Consider the following 20,815-nt stretch of genomic DNA (forward strand, 5'->3'; position numbering starts at 1 on the left):
ACTTTAGATCTACTAATTTTTGGAAGTTTGTCCTGGGAAGCACCTTCTAAAAGCAACTATTAATGTAATAAAAACTTCTGGTCACTAAAGGAATGATACTGGATTACAAAAAATTTACCATTCATGACAGCATCAAGAACTACACATGATTAAAGTTGGAAGCATCTATAGTAAAACTTTGATGCTTTTATGAAGTAATGAAAAAAGTTCCCACAGCATTGCAGATATTTCTTAATGAAGAAATTTCTTAAGTATATAGCAAAACATGGCAAAAACCTGAGAATACAGATGGTGAAAGCAAGTACCAAAATATCTGCCTTTTCAGTCCAAACAAAAATATCTTTCATTAATGAAACCAAATCAAAAACTCTTGGTCTACTTGTTTACTTAAGTTATTTAACACTTTTTATGTGTGAAAGAAACTTTACCATTTATACTGCATGCTCATATTGTGTTTCACATGCTCCTGTGGGTGGGTAAGTGCAAAAAAAAAAAAGTCAGCAGCTATTTCTATCCAGATAAGATCTACGAGTTCCTCTGAGCTGCTGGAAGGTGCAACAGGCACAGACAGAGCATGGCAAGCACCGGTTCTGTTCTGGGCAGGCTAACTCCCCAATGGGAAGGACAGGGTGATGACAGTTCGGGTACTTACCCAAGCCAAGTTCAGACTAGGTACAATCTAACTGGGTAAGCCTGAAGTCTCTGCTCAGGAGTTCAGGAGAACACCACGCACACAGGTCCAGATGTTAGTGGCACAGCACTCAATTGTACCATAGGCACTTACCAGCCTGTGCCTAACCCATTTGGGTTGGGTTTGCTTGTCAGAATGAAGAGCTTCAACAAAACCTAGAGGCATTACCTTTCTGGAGGACAGTGAACACTATTCCCACTCAACAGTTGTAAACAGGGGGATCCTCATTCCTGATAAGGACTTTTTATTACTGGAAAGTTACTGTAAGACAAGCACTCAGTGATACAAACATATAACTGAAATACCATACATTTATACAGTAGAAAAGCAGGCAGAAAAGCACTTATTTGGCCTACAAACCAAACAAACAAAACAAAGACCATGTATTTATGCATGCAATAACCCACTCCCAATGACATGTAATTTGGCAGTTTGAGTTCAACAAGATACTGTTATCCCCTTAAGAGCTTGAAAATTGAGCTTGTAGCCGAAAAAAACCAACCCACATGACAATGTTTGTTTGGCACTTACTTTGCTTCCTAACAGAAGCTAATTCTATCTCCCATAGAAAAGTTAACTACAAAATGGCTCAAATAACACAGCAATAAGGATAGACGGAGCAATAAAAGCTTATGACAGTTATTCAGGACTGTGGCTCAGATAAAATAAGCAAGACAAAAAACAAAACAAAACAAAACTTCATGCTACCCCTATTCCCAGTTTTGTTTCACTACAAAGATTTACAAAACTACAAAATTAGAGAGCATAATCCCATCCAAGGAAGAAGCAGCAGGGATACAGGTGCAGAATTTAACCCAAGCATTATTTACTTTTGTATTTAAGGCAACAGCCACAACAAATGTGCCCCAATTCAGCAAGATTTTCCAAAATTAAAGAACGGCAAGTATACCTCCCTGAATTCTAATACATTTTTTCCTCATGGGCAACCTTTAAAAATTCCTACGAAGTATTTGCGATGCAGATACTGCAACGCTGCAGGATGAAAAGCTGAAGTTCAAACTATCTAGAACCAGAGCAGGACTAAAATGAAAGTCCTACAGCCATGATATGACCACCAAAACACTGGACGATATTAAAAAAAAACATTGAAAACCAAGTATTCCCAGAAAATGATTTCACTATTTTTTGTTAAAGTGTTACTAAGCTGGTGAGGGGTCTGGAGCTCAAGTCTTATGAGGAGCGGCTGAGGGAACTGGGGTTGTTCCATCTGGAGAAGAGGAGGCTGAGGGGAGACCTCATCGCTCTCTACAATTACCTGAAAGGGGGTTGCAGAGAGGTGGGTGTTGGTCTCTTCTCCCAGGGTGACAAGTGATAGGACAAGAGGAAATGGCTGCAAGTTGTGCCAGGGGAAATTTAGACTAGATATTAGGGAAAATTTCTTCACTGAAAGGCTTGTCAGACATTGGAATAGGCTGCCCAAAGAGGTGGTTGAGTGACCATCCCTGGAGGTATTTAAAAGACGTGTGGATGAGGCGCTTAGGGACATGGTTTAGTGGTGGACTTGGCAGGGTTAGGTTTACAGTTGGACTTGATGATCTTAAAGGTCTTCTCCAACCTAAATGATTCTATGATTCTAATAATCAGGGCAACCTTAAGGAAAAAAAGACTAAAAGTATATCATGTTAACCAAGTCTTATTTCTGTGGCTAACTCTGTACTTGGGACCAGTGCAGACACAGGTAAGATATATGTAATACTGCACTAAAAGAGCTGCAAGCTCCACTGAGCACAGGTTATAAAATCCAGCTCCCTATTACAGCTGTAAATCTATAGCCAGAGAGATCGTGGCACATTGTCTGTTTCTGTAGCCACACTGGTAACAGTACATGACCTCTGCATGACCAGAAACCACAACAGTGACTATAGGCAAGATCTGTAACACAAGTAGTCACCTAAAGCAAAACTAGGCATAATTAAATAACTACCTCTTGTTAATATCCCCTTAATGCTGAAAGGAAGGGGGAAACGCAGTTATGAAGACTAATATTAATCATATGATTCACTTCTACTAACCTTAACAGACAAACATTATACATCTAGTTTAGGTTTGTCATGGAGACAGAAGCTCTCTACAGTCAGTGGAGAGAGGTACCTTCAAAAAGTGAATAATCCCATTGTAAAATACCTGTTTAAGATAAATAGAACAATTTGCTTTGTGGTAGTGCCGCTCTGTCTCAAGTACAGAGGGAGCCTAAATACCTAAGTTATAGAAGTCTAACAACATAGTGAAACTCTATACTTTAAAGCAGTAGATGAAGTAGAGAAAAACTTAAATCCTTAATCAAGAATGGCATCCAAATTTCACAGAATGAAAACTCGGCATAGTTGCTGTGTCTTAGGTAATCCCTTTGGTCGTGTTTCAACTTGAATCAAAATAGCATCTTAAGGGTTGGGCTGACTTGGTATACCTGCAACAGATAAATCCATTAATACTGTGCTAACATAACCAGTATCTTACAACCCTAAGGAGTGTTTTGTGCACTTTGTGAGTGCCTACCAAGAAGTGAACACATTGCCAACACAGACAAAAGCAGGAAACGCAGGACCTCGGCTTTAACTGTTCTGGTTTCTCTTCCAGTAGCCTAGAGGATTTGCTCGGATGGTAACACCCAAGCATGAATAACAGCTTGAGTCATCTTTGTGATAAACAGGAGCGGCAGGGAAAATTTTCAAAGTGATGGTGCAGACAGTGAACACTATCATTCGGTGTTTTTCCCGGTTTTTCAATTTGCCTTCAGCTGTTAAGGCAGATAAAAGTTTCAAGCCTCAAAAAGCACAGCACAATTTCTATAAATGGAAACTCCTCAGGAGTACTAGAAAGGCACGGGAGAAACACTCTTACATATTTTATTTATGCATTTATGTGTGTGTGTATATACATATATGCTCAAACTAAAAAGCATATAAACATATATATATTTATATGATACTATATGGAATATCCACAAATACCCAAAAAGCAACCATTTTAGAGACTTCTACAAAAGTACCTTGTATCATAAAGGCAAAATCATAGGCAGCTTTCCAGCCAACCCAAAGTGTCAGAGCTAATTCATGACCTTAAAAAAAAAAAAGCATATGCAGCAGAACCAGTATGATCCTTTAGTGCTATCACGCCAAGCAGCAGTGGTGGCAGTGACCTCTCTCTCATCACACACGCTTCTGGAACACACTCATGATGCAAGCAAAAATATATTTAGTATGTACAGACAGAAAACCTCAAATCAGTTCTCAGTTCCTTCTTTAAGGTTCAAGCTGCACCCTCCTAACGTAACTTTTTTGAAAGGAGCATGGTGAGCACATGAAACGGCATAGTTTGATGACCCTTAGCACAATTTTTCCCCTGTAAGAAAATCCCTACAAAATTGCACATTAGAAATCATTGTCCATAGCAACCTCCACGCTCAGGCAGGATACTAGGTGCTTAAAATCCAAAAGATTACAGGAGATGGGTGATGCCTGCAAGAGCAATCTGATGCCTGCAATACCTGAGGTGCCTGTCTTTACACTGGTGAAGTTCCCTAGGTGGTTCATATCCTGCCAGTGAGCACGCTTGCAAACGTTGTAATTCTGGATAAGCCAAGCATTTTTTTGTACCTGAGGCTGTCCCTCATTTGCAAATTAGTTATTCCTATACTTAAGGAAAGGCAAAATTTAGTAGGCATGAAAGGAGTATGTCTGACATACACTAGCTTTTCTAAGAGAAACCGGCTCCTGTGCAGAAACACGTACAACTCCGGGGGCCTAGAGGAGAGACAGTAAGAGAATGCGTTACTCATTTGCCAGAGCTGAAGTCACTCATGTGGTTGAACCCACGACTACGTAGTCAGTAACAGAACGAGCTACAGCCTGTCCTAAGGCCTTGAGGGTAAGTGGCAAAGCACAGCTTGCACCCACACAGCTAAACTTTATCCACTTCTAATTCATACCAGCAGCTGAAAGTAGTCCCTGAGCTGCATCATGCCCCAAATCTTGCCTAGGCATTGCCCAGAGGAGTGCTGACAATTGCCAAAACATGCCAGGGAACACGTTACTGACAAAACACCACCGATGACTGAGGGGCATTACTCAAGCCCAAACTATTGTCCCTTTGAGGCTAGAAGTACAGATGCAGCCCCAATACCCAGTCCTCGCTGCCTGGCCTTACCTGGCTGCCTATCAACAAGGTTTTAGAGTTATTCTTCTAATACAACAGTAAACGATTTATCCAGTAACCAACTGCATAAAATGTTGACCGTATGACCATTCCTACTTCTTCCAGTTTTAAAAGGAATGACTTAAGACATCAAAATCAAAGAAAGGATTTCAAACTGCATGTAGACACCTATCTCCAGAAGAGGTGTAGGACTTCAGACATAAACCTAATAGGAAACACTACTGACAAGTATACGTATATCACAAGAAAGTATACTAACTCCCATTCCTATATGCTCAATTCCTCCTAAGAACTCGAGTATGGCGAGCTCCACAGTAACCGTGTCCTAGGAAGACTGACTAGGAGGCTGCATAGTTAAGCTTCTACTATACCAAATACTAAGGAGTACTTGCTAACCTGTAACTTGTTACAGCTTTACCCTGACCTGGATTTGTCTGACACTTTTTAAGCTAATCTTAAATCTACATATTTAATATTTTTCTCCTTACTGCATGAGCAAAGTAGGTCTGCTGTTATTCCAGCTCAGTAAGTTTGCCATATTAATGCAATAAAATATATTCTTTGGGAATTCATGGTTTTCTGTGGAAGAATGGTTAGCTGAACAAGGCCATAGTGCCTTGGAGCTGAGCAAACCATGCTACCCATAGTGCTTTGGAACTGAGCAACTCCTGCTACAAGCTGCTGAGCAAGCAGGAAGAAAGGCAACTACAAGCAGCTGTGCAAGCAGAAAAAGTGAAACTAAGTTAAAGTTTTGCGGAACGCGAACCAATCAGCAAAGCATAATCGTCGCGTGGACAATGCTAGTTAACCAATCACTAAACACTGTAATTCGCGTGAACACATTATAAACTATATAAGTTTGATGCTTGTCACTAATAAAAGAGAATGACCATATTCACATTGAAAGGGTGTCATTACTCCGGAACGCACTTTCCAATCTGCGCCTAAGAAAATCCGACCACCTTCCGACACCACCTTCCGACAGTTTTCCTCAGGAACGCATCTCTGGCACAATGAGCTGCATAATTTAAAACCAGCAGAAGTCTTTGGTGTGGGATGAGATATCCGAGTATAAACATTAACTACATAGTTAGTTGACAATTACTTACTGCAAACATTGAGTTATGTTAAATCGATGATACATGATAAAACAGTACTGTAGATTTCATTGCAAATGTTTAATTGACAATAGAAACCACAGAGAAGAAGGAGCTGATAAAGGAGAAGCGTTACAGAGCACAGTTTAGGCAATGCTACATGGAAGGAGTTACAGACACAGCAAAGTACACTTGCCTACTTCTGATCATATTTTAACCATTAAGAGAATTAACCTTGTAGAGCCATCTTTATCTTGCATTGGCCACTAAAACTCTAAAACACATTAACACTCTAAATAACAACATGTATCAATACTGTTGTTCCTTCTTCCTTTGAAAAATACAAACACCAATCAGGATAGCAAGTGTTAAAGAACACCACAGCCAAAGGAGGCTACAGTGTCAACAGCTGCAGTGCAATGCACTGCTTCAGTTCAACATCTGTTTGTCCCTCACACATAAACAAACACCAAAAAACCAGTTGAAGCCAGCAGACCAAAACAGACTGCGAATGAACTCCCTTTAGCCTGCCACAATGCACCTTCCCATTCTGTTCTGGGCTGTTGTGGGGTTGTAGAAGGCAACACAGCTACCTCTCAGCCCTGTTAAGAGCAAAAGCTACCAGGTAACCTTTTAAAACTGCAGTCCTACGCGGAATACCCTTTGGACTCCCTCGTGCTCACGTGGATGAGTTAACAAGTTAACAACAGAACATTTTGCCATCTGTAGCGCTAACCAGGAAAGTGCGGCTGTGCTTCTTTCTCTACCTTGCCTTACTGGGCCGGCATGAATTACCTTACCTTTGGACAAGGTTGCAGTTGGTCTGCAACACCACTGCAGAAGAGCAAGACCCTTTCACTACCCCGGTACTGGGCAGCTGAAGCTTGACTGAGCAGAAGGGCTTCACACATCTCATCTCTGGCCCATCAAAGGCTGGCTTGCAGAAGAAGTATTTTGTGGCATGGCCCAAACTATTTTAAGTATGCCAAATGTGATGATTTAGAACATGCATACGCTCCACTCTTCACCCACTGTACGTGTGAAAAGGCATTTGCAGGAAGTGCATTCCCTAAGCAGCAGTATGAAAGAAATCTAATACCACCAGCCTGTTCTTCCCTGTTCACAGCTTACGAACAGAGTGTAAGCTGAGAGGCAGGGAAATACAACTGGATTGCTTTGCAGACACAGATAACAAAGATGGATACTCCATAGGCGTTTACTTTCTTGAAAGACACCGAAAAAAAACCAACCCAAAACAAAACAAAAAACAAACCCAAACCTGAAGTCATGCTGTCCCCAGAAACAAATGCATTTCAGGTATTATAGATGTTTTGCTCTTAAAATTGATCATAAAAATTTATAGACTTTGTATTCGATTTACTTGCACTGAAAACCTGTTTTTTCCTGCTTCTTCCCAGTGCACTGTAGCAAGAAGTGACACTTGAGTCAAATATGCGACACGGCAGCTGACAGGGCTTTCTCTAAGGGAAATTCAGAGATTCAGGAATTTGTTCACACAACCTTAATCGGAGATATTCAAAACAATTACTTTTTTGACTGGCCACAAGAGAGATCAATTTGACAGAACTATGACAGAACATGAACACCCAGGCTGGCAGGTAACAAGTTATCCCCATTTCATAGGAAACAGATTTTAACTATGCCCGGGTTTAAATTATATTTATATAAATATGATAAAATGAATCAAAGGCTAAAGGCACCTTTATTTTTGAGTCTAAAGTAATTTCAGTTTCCTTTAAATAAAAAGTTAGGAAATTAAAATAGTGCCCAAAATGATGCAGTGAGATGAAGCACAAATGTTCTACAGTAAAGAAAGAATATTGTACAGTATATTTCTATTTTGCCAATAAAAGTTATGCAGCATTATTACCATATTGTAAACTGACCTCCACACAATCTGCACCTGGAAGCATCAAAACCTCAGTGGTGGATAATATTTGAGTGGATAAAAGGAGTTTCTTCCTTCCGGGTTCAATAAAAATTTAAGGAAAAGGAAGTATTTTCCACATGATTTAGTAAGTATGGACACTTGCCCCTTTTCAAAATTAAGAATTATTGGGAAGAAACCAACTTTTTTCCACCCTTTATTTTGTCTGGCTATGTTTTTTTTGTTAAAAGAAAGGACGACCTAGAAAAGTTTCATCTCCTTTCTAAAGTACAGATGACTTAATCAGCTAGCTATGCAAAAGCAATAAACATATTCACAATGACTTGCAAAGGAGTGATATATTATCTTCAAATACCAGTAAGAAACAGAATCCTTCACATTAATTCGATACAGCTTCCCAAGTCAGATAAAGGTCAGATGCGCTCAAGATTTTCTTCTTCAGAGAAATTATGCAAGGCGTTTTTCCTCACAAAAGCTCTGTGACAAGTAAAACTACCATAAATTCAAGCTATTCTGTATTCAATTGCTCAGTCCCTTTAAATCTCATATTGAAGTCCTGCTTCCCAAAGCAGTCAGGAGAATGAGGAAAGACTGGATAAATACAGACCTGACTTTCAAAAGAGCAGACAAGCCTTGTAGTGAAAGGTACTACCTGTGGGGGAAGGTAACAATTAAACAAAAATATATGACAAATAATTGGGGGAATCAGAGTTGGTTTATGCAAATATTTGTAAATAATTGTATTATAAATGTTTCTATTCTTGTTTATCAAGCTAGAATTTTTTGCATAAACTTTACTCATTCCATGCTTTTCTTCATTTTTCTTCATTTTAACATTTTTTTGGGAAAAAAAACCCAATAGCATTCTCTAACCATATTAGGAAACTTGAATCTTCTTGAGATGCTATCTTTTTTTGGATTACCAGGTAATTTGTTTAAAACTAACCAAAAGCAATCACTTATGGCGTGATATTCTTTATGATTAAGAAACAGTCACCTGGCTTTTCTCTCCTCCCTTGTAGAGTGTTTGGAGGTAAGAGACATTTACTGGTATGAACTACACTTCTCCAATTACCTACCCTTTCTTGAGGGAACTACTCATTAAGCACACATTTTGTAAATCTTGTACACCATTATGCACTGACAATATCCAGGTAGTGAGACAATATCCATGTAAGGAACTGCAGAAGAATATGGTAAACCACTCCTTCGTTCACCAGCTGAACCTTCCTGGGACACCTGACCTCAACAGCCTTGCAAGTCAGCCACGGAAGCATTTTTTCCTGTTGCTAACACGTTATGCTTTTCAGACTAAACCAGCCAGTATTTAGATGTGAGGCACGGGTGGATTTTCTGCACTAGAGGACTCGTGGTTTTACGTTTCTACGTGCAGCCCTACGATGTACGGGCCTCAGGTCCTTCACTGCAGTGACCCAGAGACTCAGCAAGACATTTTAGCATCGATAACGTTTCACTACTTCTGGTCTCCTGAGCCACCACCATGCACTCTGCTGCTTACAACCTGCAGCCTTTCCCTTACGGGCAGCTGGAGGAGGCAATGGAGGCCAGTGCAGAATCACAGGGTGCCTGCACGTTGGCTCCAGCTGCCCACAGCTGGCTGCCACAGCTTCCCTCAGCTTTGGAGGGAACCCTGCTGTACCCTCTAATGACAAACCTCCGGCAACAGGAGACTGCAGGTTGCCCTGTGCTTGGGTGATCCAGGTGAGACATGACACACAGGTCAATGAAGCAGAAGGGCCCTTGGATACGTGTACCGCACATTTCTTTTTACCCCCTCCACTGTGCTCCACTCCACATATCTTACTGATGATCACTCTATGTCCCTTCCAACTGAACTATTCTATTAACACTCAAATCAGGTCTATAAGCCACCCCAAAACAGTACCAAACACATACCTCTGGCAACTCAAGAAGATAGATTCAATAAATTAAAATACATTCAAACAGAGCACTCTGAAAACTTGAAATAATCCTGTTGTTGACATTGCAGTTTATTTCACAAAAGCCTGCAACTTCACTCGTACTTTTGAAAACACAACACTTTGCATTTTGCAGTCTGAAAGCCCAAGTCCAAATCAGATTATCTGCATGCGGTACTTGAATTACTGGGTAGAAACTGGTAGATATGGCTTATTTCTGACCAGTAAGCTGACTTCAAACTGATTTGCAGAAGGTAGCAGGAGCCACGTTTGGCTTGTAGAGAGTCAAACTTCAGTATCTGTACCTCTGCCTTTTGTCCTCTGAATGTCACAATTCTCAAATAAGCACTTTTTATATGCCTGCAAGCTTCTTAAAATACTGCCTGCCTCTTGAAATACTGCCTCATTTTCCCCATTTCTGTAGGCTCTGGTAAAAGGCTCTCAGTCTCAAGTACTTTCAGGCAGTCTTATTCAAAGAACAGCAAAACCATGAAGAAATTCATACAGCAATGGGAAAGCCGTGTGCATTTCCCAAGACACCAAACAAACGTGCAAAAGCATTACAGAGGGAAAAATTTACACTCGATACAGCAGCTATAGCACTGCACCAGAAATCCAGGGGCACACAGAGTGCCATGGTGATCAGCGTGGAGCTGGATACACAAGTTTTGGCTCCCCCAATGGAAAGGTCACCATATAACAGGGCATATTCATACACAAACCAAACGCAGATTACCCTAAAAAGAAAACTTGCTTCATGATTAAACTATCCCATTAACTATGGTATCTTGTGTTTTTCAAATTTCCCGAACTGTAAGATATGGCATGGGTTCTTATATGGTCGCTTTATGTCTCTCTGGTCAAAATTAGCAGTCTCCTGCTTTCTGGCATTAATAGCATATTTTTGGTTTATAAGTAACATACAGTATAAAGAAACAATGTTTGATTTGCTGAGATCCAGCCTAAAAAAACAACCCAACTTCCCAGCATTTTATTTTAATGGCATTCAAAAATACTGAAGTGACTGAAGCGCAAAGGACAATGCGAATCAGTATTTTAAGTCCTATTAACAAACATACCAGATGCACAGAACTAAGGCCCTATTGCCAAGTGGGAATAGCAACTGGATAAAAATTAACTTACAAATAAAAGCATAGAATTTACTGCCTTGTCTTTGGCACCAAAATACCGTTTAAGGGTATTACCCTTAAGATTCATGCCAGACAAGTAAGATGATGTTGGCTTACAATCACAAAAGTCAGCAGAGCTACGTTGACTTCTTCCTCTGATATACTCTTCTCTTTCAAAACCTGAAGACATGCCAAAACTAATCTTGTTTTGCTCTTATAATTTATTTTGCTACAAATAAATCTCAGCAAGACCACAACTTATTTTATAGAGTTGGATGTGATTTCCTTTTTCTAGATATACATGTTATACACGGACAAATACTACTTTAAAGCATTACTTACAGATTGCCAAGCAAGAGACTCCATAATTCGATGTTCACAGCGTTCTAGATGCTTTATCATTTCCCTTGTTAGGCTGGGCTCTGCTTTAATAAAGCTTTCAATCACCTTGTAGAAGTCAAACGCTTTTAAATCAAATACATTGAGAATCCATGGAAAAGACAAGTCTGTTTCAGCATTGGTACTGTCACTTTGTGAAGCATTTCCTGCAGGGAAAATGGACTAAAATTATCAAGAGTACTACATTCTTTCACTTCTGATGTTTTTTCCTTTTGTATTTGTTGAATTATTGCTAGTTCAGAAATTTCAGTGAGCACTTTTTTTTTTTTGCTACTTACTGTATTTTACGTATAAGAACAAATGGCAATAATTATCAATAAATAACAATGCTATTTAGGACTTTAGGTTCAACTTACTGCCGTATGTAGCCATGACAACCTCAACAGCACACGCCAGAAGAGATGTGTGGAAGATGTTATCATTCAGAAGTTTGCTAAGGAGAAAGAAAGTTATTAATACTTGTACTGACACTAAAATCACAGACTTCAATAACAAGTTACGGGCGGGCACACACCTGAAATTCTGCACTGAGAGGCGCTCCTCCTCCTGAAATATAGAAATCAAACCAAATCTGTGAATGTTCTTAGTATTCATAAATGCAATGCCAGTACTAAGCTACCAGTACCAAACTTACCGACTTTAGCATAGACTCCATTACTCTGTAATAGAGACGTACTCCAAGCTTGTATCTCTGTTAAAAAAGAAGAAATTCAAGAGTATTACAAGAAGTTTTAACAGACTACAACAGGCAGACTCTTGTGTTTCAACAATTCAGAACATTTGTTTTTTGGAAGAGACACTATAAAGAAGTCATAGTCCACAATTCCATTTGCCAATAGCACTGGAGAGGTCTCAAAGGCTACTAAGGTTTGTGACTACCCCAACCACACGAAGACTTAAGAAAGCGTTTATCTTGATTCACAGCTAACACGATAAAAAGCAGGGTTGACAGACAGGAGACTGTCAAGTACAAACTTGACTGGATTTGTTTTCCAAAATCCCTGTTGAAAGCACAGCTGGCCTACTGATTTTATAAGTAAGTGAGTCAACTTCTGCAGTTTCAGGCTAAGTTATCTTAATGAACGCAAATATACGTTTCACTAAATGTATTTTGCCCAGCAATCTTCCCATTCTTCATTAAAGTATTTCCAATATATTTCCACCCAGTTCATATTGCTTCTTACATATTAAGAATAATTTGTTGAATACTATCTTCACAGCACTTTAGAAAAAAATATCTGTCCATTCCTCAAGTTGAAAAGAATATTGTTACTTTTTACCATTATTGATCTGCACTGAAGGAGGACAGTCAGTTAGTCAGGTCTCACATTAGCTAGTACCGAGAGAGTTCAAATGAGCAATACTCAACCAAGATGCCAGTTACCTGTGAGCCAATTTCAGCATATCCCTGTCCAACTGCTTCAGCAAATTTCTTTTTGAAGATGTGGTCAAGACTTTCCACTCTTTTCAAGATACTATCCTTAGGGTTCACTGTGCAATTCTAATAAAGTACAGGAAGGAGGGCAGGGGAAGAAAAGGCAAAGAAAGGACTTTTTACTTCAAAAACATTTTAATGATTTAATTACATTAGTCCTGCTTCACTTCTCAGTCAGCTCATTAGCATAAATAAAAGTGGAGTATTTAAAAAAAGACAGAATCATTGTATATGTTCAACAATTCCCAGTAACTACAACTTCATGCCTCACATGCAACTAGCTGCAACTAACTCAACTAATATGTGAGTAGCACCATCAACGTTAATGTCTTTAAAGTTAGAAATATGCTTAAGTGGCTGAATGTGGACATGAGATCCTGAGTACATCCTCCTTCTCTTCTTTGTCTCCCTTTTATATCCCCTCCTTTTTGCATCTGATACACACATAAATAAATCTTAATGTTTAGTGCAGTAACAAAAAGATTTAAGAACTTGTAAGATTCCAACACACACCAGTTAGAAGTGCTTTCTAAAACGAGTAATTACATTTAAACCATCCCAATTAAAATGTACTTCTTCAAAAAACGGTTGTTAATAAAGGAGTTTACCAAAACATGTGCATCAGATCTACAGGTGTGTATTTTACTTAAGTGATAATTCCAAGAATCTTACACAAATCTTCCTTCTAGTCACTTACATTGAAATATACGTTGAGAGTATCTGATGGTTTATCAGTTGCTGAGTTTAAAATCATAATCAGTTGCTGAATGTTATTCATTGCAGCTCTGGAAAAATACAGTAAAATGCATAATAAACATTAAGGTTGGCTTGTCAGTTTCCAGAAACTGAACAGCAATTCTACAAACAAGCAAAAAAATTATGATTTTAGTTTTCACCCCAGTTATCAAACAACCTGCTGGGAAAAACTGTTGCACTGTGTTAAACATTGTGAATTCTAATAATCTAATTTATCTAATCATCAGAATGATCACAATCACATAAGTAAATAATCAAAAGAACATAAATTAATAAACACTAACAAGCAATTTTAAAAGCAATAAAATGGTGGAATTGCAATCCTTGTATGTGAAAATATTCAGTTAACTCAGGCAACTCCCTAACAAAAAAAAAACTTTGGCTTTTGTACAAAAATAACACAAGACTGGTGAATTAAGACAGCTTTTATGTTTCAAGTCACCTGTTCACAAATGTATTAAGTAAGATGTATTAAAATATGTCAGTCACAGGAAAACACAGCCTTTTTAACCTAGATGCTTTGAAAAACCCACATTTTTCAGAGGCAGAGCTGTCAACATTCCTATTGGCAACGGCATGAGAATACAGAGTCTTCTCCCTGGATGTGAACCCAAAAGTCACATTAAAATTTAAATTCTTACTTTAACTCCAATTCCTTCTATTTCCAATAGAAAAGCTACAATTTCTGTAATCTTTATTCTACCTGCTGTATCTGTAGCTAGGTTAGAAGGATCTTAAATAAAAAATCTTCTTAACTTTTGAAGTATTACGGGTGGGGAAATGCGGACATTAAAGAAATTTTTCAGTGTTGCCAAGAAATACAAAAAATATCTTCTTAAAAAGTAGAACAAAAACTCTTTATTGTCTAGATGAAAAGTAGATAAAAAAATACAAATAACATCTGATTAACTTGGAGATACTGAAGTATTGAAATACGCCTCCATATACTATCTTATTGGCATTATTTTATACGTATAGAGTAAAAAAAAAAAACCAAAAACAAAACGCAAAAAACACCGATATCAAAACTATTTGTATTTCTACTTAATGCCTAGAATTTTTTTGCCAAAACCACAAGTAATATCCATTGATTCATATTCTATGTCTTAATGTTGAAAACTACTAAAGCTAACACAAGTAACAGCAGTATTTCAGAAATTCAGATTTAAGAATACTTTGAAGACAAGTGCATAGGATCCTGTTGTTTATTCCACAGGACAAAGTTAACTGCCTTGGTTAGAGTGAGCATGTATCTCTCTGATGAAAGCATTTTTCAGTTTCTCTTCTAGAACTGAAATCCTGATGACAAACATTCTTCATGACTTTCAGAAAGATCATTATTTTAAGATAACAGAACACGGCCTCTTCTCAAATAGCATGTGTTATCCAGGAGGTGACTGAAATACCTCTAGGTGGGAAAATAAGAACAATAATGATCTTGTCATACAGGACAAGAAGATAAGTGCATGAGCTAGCCTGCCCACGTATCCAACTTTTGGGGATATCATGTATTGTCCTGCTTTTATTATTTGCACTTACATACAGAACTAGTGATATAGCCAGTACGTCAATAAGTACTAATGTGGCCTGGCTTTTTTTTAAAAGTTGGGGTTTTTTTCAAGTTGTGTATTAAGCATTAGCAATAAGTTTTTATTCTTTTAGAAAGGTTAGTGTATTAATTTCTCTCCTAACATCTAAGAAACAGTTTGATTTTTCCAGTGGTATTGTTATTTTCTGAATTTTTCATTGTGGTTTTTGGTGTGTTTTTTGTTTATTTTAAATTTCTGTGCTATTTAACCTCAATTTGGCTCTTATCACTCAGAAAATAAGTGGAGAAGAAAGAAAAATGTTTAATCATTACAACTGTAGTAGTGCAAAGATGCATTTTTCTTTAATCTACTTTTTAGAAGGTCTTGGTAAAATCGCTTCTACCAAAACTCTACTAGTGATAAGGAAAAGCATAAGGACAGTGGAAAAAACTAAAATGAAAACATACAATCCATTCTCATTATGTTCTGAACTAGTACTTACATCCATTTTATCTACTGCTTTCAATATAAACGACCAGATTCTCACCAATTTCAGGGGCCTTTAGAGCAGATCCTAAGTGTCTAAGTCCAGAAAGAAGACATTATAAGAAGGTTCAAAGCAGTAAGTACGGTGCTTTCAATATAACCTGTAAGGGGTTCCACTTAATTCAGGAAGAGTTAACGATAGACTTTCTACTCTGTGCTGGTGCTCAAAGGTTTACTGCCATCTAGTGACAGTTCTGTGGCTTTGTGAAAAACAGTTACTACAGCCCAAATCACTGCCCTCTCTTCAACTGTCTTAAATGGTGTCACTTTTGGAAAACTCAGAGAAAAGCCCAAGTGTGGATGGAGAGAATCTAAATATCTCGCTAGACCTCCTCTCCAGATCAAAGCTGGTTTAGCACATTTCAAACCTTTGGCAATGCAGAAACTTGGTACTCCTGGACTTTCTTAATAAGACTTGCGTATCAAGAATTTTAATGAAGCATCTTTCACAGCGTTAAGAGGGCTTTTTAAAATGCTAGTATAAGTGAAAACTGTCAATAACTAGCTAACTATATTTGTCAAAAATTGAATTTGTTGTCAATGACATTCTTGTTAAATGCACCGCACGTTATAGATGGTCTAGTTCCCGATACCATACATTCACTCTGGGAACTGACAGGCCAGCTGATGCCTTTATGGCTAAAAGAGTATCACTGGCAGTTAAAGATTAGAAGCGTAAGACTAAAAGGGACCACTAAGGCAATCAAATAAAGCCTTTCGCAGGCACAGGCGATTAAAAGTTCTTTCATATACTGATCAATATCCATCTCAGCTGCACGTCTCTTTTTATTATTTTTACGAAGCAGCTTTTCAGAACACTTCTGTCTGTCCACATGGCATTGCAGTGACACAGCTGGTTGGTTCTTGAGTGTCCAGGAATTTCCAAGCACCATCAGGTAAAACCACACTGATTTTGTCACAAAAACTATGTTACACAAGGGAAAAATGGTACATGCAAATCTTTCCTTTGGTTAACTGAATTCAAGCTTGCAGTTTTTCTGCATTTGATGGTAGATCAAACAATCTCCAATTAATACCACCTTGCTACCTTATCTGTCCATTTTCCTGATAGACCAAAGTATGTTGGCAGTCTGAAATGTTCATCTTTCCAATACAGAAAGAAAAAAATACTAAGAAAAAGATGATGGGAGAAGAAATGTGTGTGCATATACAATTTGGTATCAAGGAAGAAAGTCAGAAGATACAGAGCTAGAGTAAAGACGGGAAAGAAAGATGGCAGTATAGCAGACAAAAGTACTACCATGGAAGTGTAAAGTTGCATTCTCACAAGAACAAATACAGTAACCTATTTTACAGACATCTTGCACTTCTTAGACAACTCAGTAGAAAGCTGTCCCTGTTTTCCAACAACTTCACCAGGAACTGAGCGTGCTCAGCATCCCTCAATACATGCTCACTGCTCATTAGTGACCAGAACTACATCTGTTTTATGAAAAAGAAAACAGTTCCTTTAAAATTAAAACAACTACTCTAAAGATGAACATTTCCAGTTAGGATATTAAATAAAAGAACACGGCTTAAGAGAAAAACTCATACCGAACAGGAGTCTGTGGAAGTACGAAATTAAGTTCCTCATCTGGACTGGTTTTTAGTGGTGTCCTCTCCAACTGTGAGCTACAGAAATGGAAAACAAACTTATGAAGTACTAATGTAAATCAAAAAAGAATGTTTTCTATAAATATTTATTAATTGCAGAAAAAACTGTGGAACAGATTTTCAGACGATCTAGACATCCAGCCACTCCAGTTGTTAGAACAATATAATTTAAGTTCCCAAGTAGATCTGATTTAAGCAGGATGTTGGACTAGATGACCTCAAAAGTTCCCTTCCAACTTCTTTTTTTTTTTCCTAGAATTCTATTTATAACAACTTAATTTATAGGTACAGCTCGTATTAGCTCCATTTTAATCAAATTTTAAATTAATGTGTTTTTCTACCACAGATAAAGTCACAGACTCACATTGTGAGCTCATATCAAGTTATGAAAATGTTGAATTGTCAGGAACCACTGGAATTTGAGAGTATAACTAAAAATATTCAAATACATCTGTATTACTGAACAGCACCAGGGAACATGCCTGGGCACTAGTACTCAACTGTTCATTCTCTTAAACCATCCATGGCGTATTTCTGTCCCATACAAACTACCATTCCCCAAACAATTTCTGGGTACAGGTCGGAAGTCAGAAGGGGCTGAGGACCACTCCCCAACAGGCAGCTTCCAAATGCCACCAGTCGGTTTTAGGAAGAAGCTGGACATTGAGGACGCAGGCCATTTCATGCCTGCTGGCCCCAGAGCTGTAACACTGCCTTGGGCATATCTAATCAACTAGCATGATGTCGTCTCCTCCTCCTCATGATTCCTCATCCTTCCCTGGACGACAGGGGCTTGCACGGAGTAAGAATTAGAGTAGAGCTTCCAAATCATTTTAGGTAGAGTCACAGCCATATGTTTTCTGATTATTTAAGTGATAACATAAAACAAGGCTGGTGATGCCAGAAATATCTTAGCTGAACTACAAACCTAAGAGGGCAACAGGATACAAAGATCTCCATTTATAACACAGGGCGGGGGGGAGGAGGAATCAACACAAGTTCATATTTTCTATTATAAAATGAAAGCAGTAAATGGAAATATTACCATGCTATGACATCAGGCTGTAGAGTTTCGTCATGATCCAGAAATAATCTTGCGTCTATATCTTTGTTTTTGAGATAGAGCTCATCATACTGTTTCGAGAGAACCTCAACCTCAAAAAACATTGAAAAAACCCTTTATTTTATAGGAACAAGTTTGACAATTTGCTGAATAATATAAGCTAGTCCTACCCCATGAATACAACGCTGAAATGCTAAGAGAATGACCTTGGAGCTCACAAAGTCACTTCTTACACAAACAGCTGAAACGTACCCAGAAGAAAACTATCGTTCCCACGTTCAAACAAAGATAATCATTCATAAGAGAAAACAATCCAAGATCATGAGACTTTCTTTAAGAAATGTAGGTCTTGACACTGTAAAAGAGCTAAAAATAGCTACAGTGGGAGACATAGACCTGAACATCAAACTAGTATTTCCAGGCTTTTAAATCTTTTCTTCCAGAAAAAAAAAGGTGTCTCCAGGAGCAGGAAATGTAAAATGATTGTCCTTAGAACAGCTGACGGACAATATGCTCAGTCCCTGTCTCTGCTGGTTTGGAGATGAAGGCCAAGACCCACATTCAAACTTTCTCCTTCTGAGTGTAAGAAGAGTTTCCCCATTCCGTACTAGTATTTGTACTGGTGTAGTTTTTAAGAGACATGCCTATTTCTACAAAAACACAGACCATTAATTTCATATCCACATTGCTGTTTTTTAGATTACTGTTAAAAGTTTCTTAGTTGATTAGATCCCGTATTGATATGACTTCATTTTGCATGGAAAAGTTTGGTTTGTTTTGGGTGTTTTTTTTGGTTGTTTGTTTGTTTGTTTTGAGTGACTAACATTAACTGGAAGTCTGGAATTTTTTTATCAGGGCCAGATACTAGCCTCCACTTCCAATCTGCTGCTGTGCTCCTGCAGAAGTAGATAGTCAGCTTGATTATCTGTTCCCTGAGCCCTTACACATACTAAATGATGCTGTGCTCTGGCAAATTCCTGCTAGAAAAACAGGCAACAGTGCATATTCACCCAAATTAGTCCCCTCCCAGTCCCAAGAAAAAGCAAGCTAAAAATACCTCCCACACAGCTTTGCTCCTCATCCTCTCCTTTTACCTTTGCCAAATTAATTTGCTCCAAACTGATCTCATGGTTAAAACTCTGAGATTAGGACTATTAAATCAAAGATTATCTTTCAATTCCTCTTACCACTTTAATTTTTTTTTCATTAAAAAAGTTCATTATCTTTTCATTTTTTATTATCTTCCTAATGGCTTATGTGTTCTTTCTGTCTAAAACATTTCAGTATTTCACAAACTTCTAGAAAACTCAGATTCTCACTGCAAAAAACAGCAGCTCAGACAAAATGGCTGCACTGGACTAACTGGGAGGAAACCTTCAGCCAAAAATAAGAGTTCTGAATCAATCTATTCATTAGTTCACAAAGCCTGACCATCAAACACACAGTGAAGACAAATGAAATACCAACACTGAGCCTCAAAAGCTCTTCTTGTTTTGGAAACAACATAAAAATTTATCAAAAGCTCAGTGATTTTTTTATGAAAATGAAAGCCAATTTAAATGTCCCATATTACTAGCTATTGTACTGATTATCTCAGCTATGATTGATGGTTAGTTGGATTACATATATGAACTGACTACCTCTGAAATATAGCTATAACTTTCTGCTTTGTTTCAGAACATCCCCCCGGGCACTCAAGTTTCAGGACCAAGGATCATGTGACTGGATTTTTCTTCAAATGCATCATTTTATAGAATTTTCACCAGCAGAGTCTTAGACTGGTAATTTTGATACTATGCTTAAATTGAGCAGCCTTGGATGAGAACCCTCATTCATTCGAGGATAAGCTGTATAATGAATGACCTTTGCCTGGAAGTTCATATAGATCTTCCCAACTATACATACCCATAAATTAAAAAGTCTAAACAGACTGCCGATACCCTGAAATTCATTTTGGTAGACATTAAGATCTTTAGTGGGGCTTGTATTTTGTCCCTCACCCAACACACTATAAAACTGAACAGAACATATACTTGGCTGAATCTTGCAGACCTTGAGTCTGACAAGCTTCAGAGCTGCTTATTTTCACGTTACCACATCTATTGGTAATAGACAGCTAAACCTACTCTTTTAAGAATGATGGATGTAAATACATTGCAAGAAATTACCTGCTAAGGTGCACTCTTGCATGTGATTGCATAGAGGCAGTCTGCTGCACCCAGGCTACAACTCAGTAAGACAAAAGTAATTCCGCATGGATACAGCAGTCCAAACTCTGTCAGTTGTGAAACTGAGCCTAATCTTTTGTGTATCTCTCCAACATGACTACAGTAACATGTCTCAATTATATTTAAATTAAGGTGTGTAATTTAAGACTGTATGCATTTATAGACTGACTTCAGAGACCTGATATTGTAATAGTTGTAGTTTAGATTAATGGCCTCACCAAGATCATGGATATGCAACTCTTATGTCATATTTTGCTTTGAGCAAAAGCACTGGTTCAGCATCAGGAAATTCATTTATT

General features: G+C 38.1%; 1 protein-coding gene across 1 annotated transcript in view; it reads right to left on the minus strand.

Annotated features, from left to right (window-relative positions):
* Nucleotides 1-20,815, minus strand: part of RB1 (RB transcriptional corepressor 1) — an 80,014-nt gene that overhangs the window by 39,393 nt on the left and 19,806 nt on the right. Inside the window, exons 10-17 of the mRNA XM_059836296.1 lie at nucleotides 18,271-18,380; nucleotides 17,166-17,243; nucleotides 13,475-13,562; nucleotides 12,727-12,843; nucleotides 11,977-12,033; nucleotides 11,857-11,888; nucleotides 11,699-11,775; nucleotides 11,286-11,488 (exon numbers count right to left, since the gene is read on the minus strand). Coding sequence (XP_059692279.1) covers nucleotides 11,286-11,488; nucleotides 11,699-11,775; nucleotides 11,857-11,888; nucleotides 11,977-12,033; nucleotides 12,727-12,843; nucleotides 13,475-13,562; nucleotides 17,166-17,243; nucleotides 18,271-18,380 — 762 coding nt within the window. The remainder of the gene's footprint in view (nucleotides 1-11,285; nucleotides 11,489-11,698; nucleotides 11,776-11,856; nucleotides 11,889-11,976; nucleotides 12,034-12,726; nucleotides 12,844-13,474; nucleotides 13,563-17,165; nucleotides 17,244-18,270; nucleotides 18,381-20,815) is intronic.

Source organism: Gavia stellata, chromosome 1 (genome assembly GCF_030936135.1).
Source record: "Gavia stellata isolate bGavSte3 chromosome 1, bGavSte3.hap2, whole genome shotgun sequence".
NCBI classification, from domain to species: domain Eukaryota; kingdom Metazoa; phylum Chordata; class Aves; order Gaviiformes; family Gaviidae; genus Gavia; species Gavia stellata.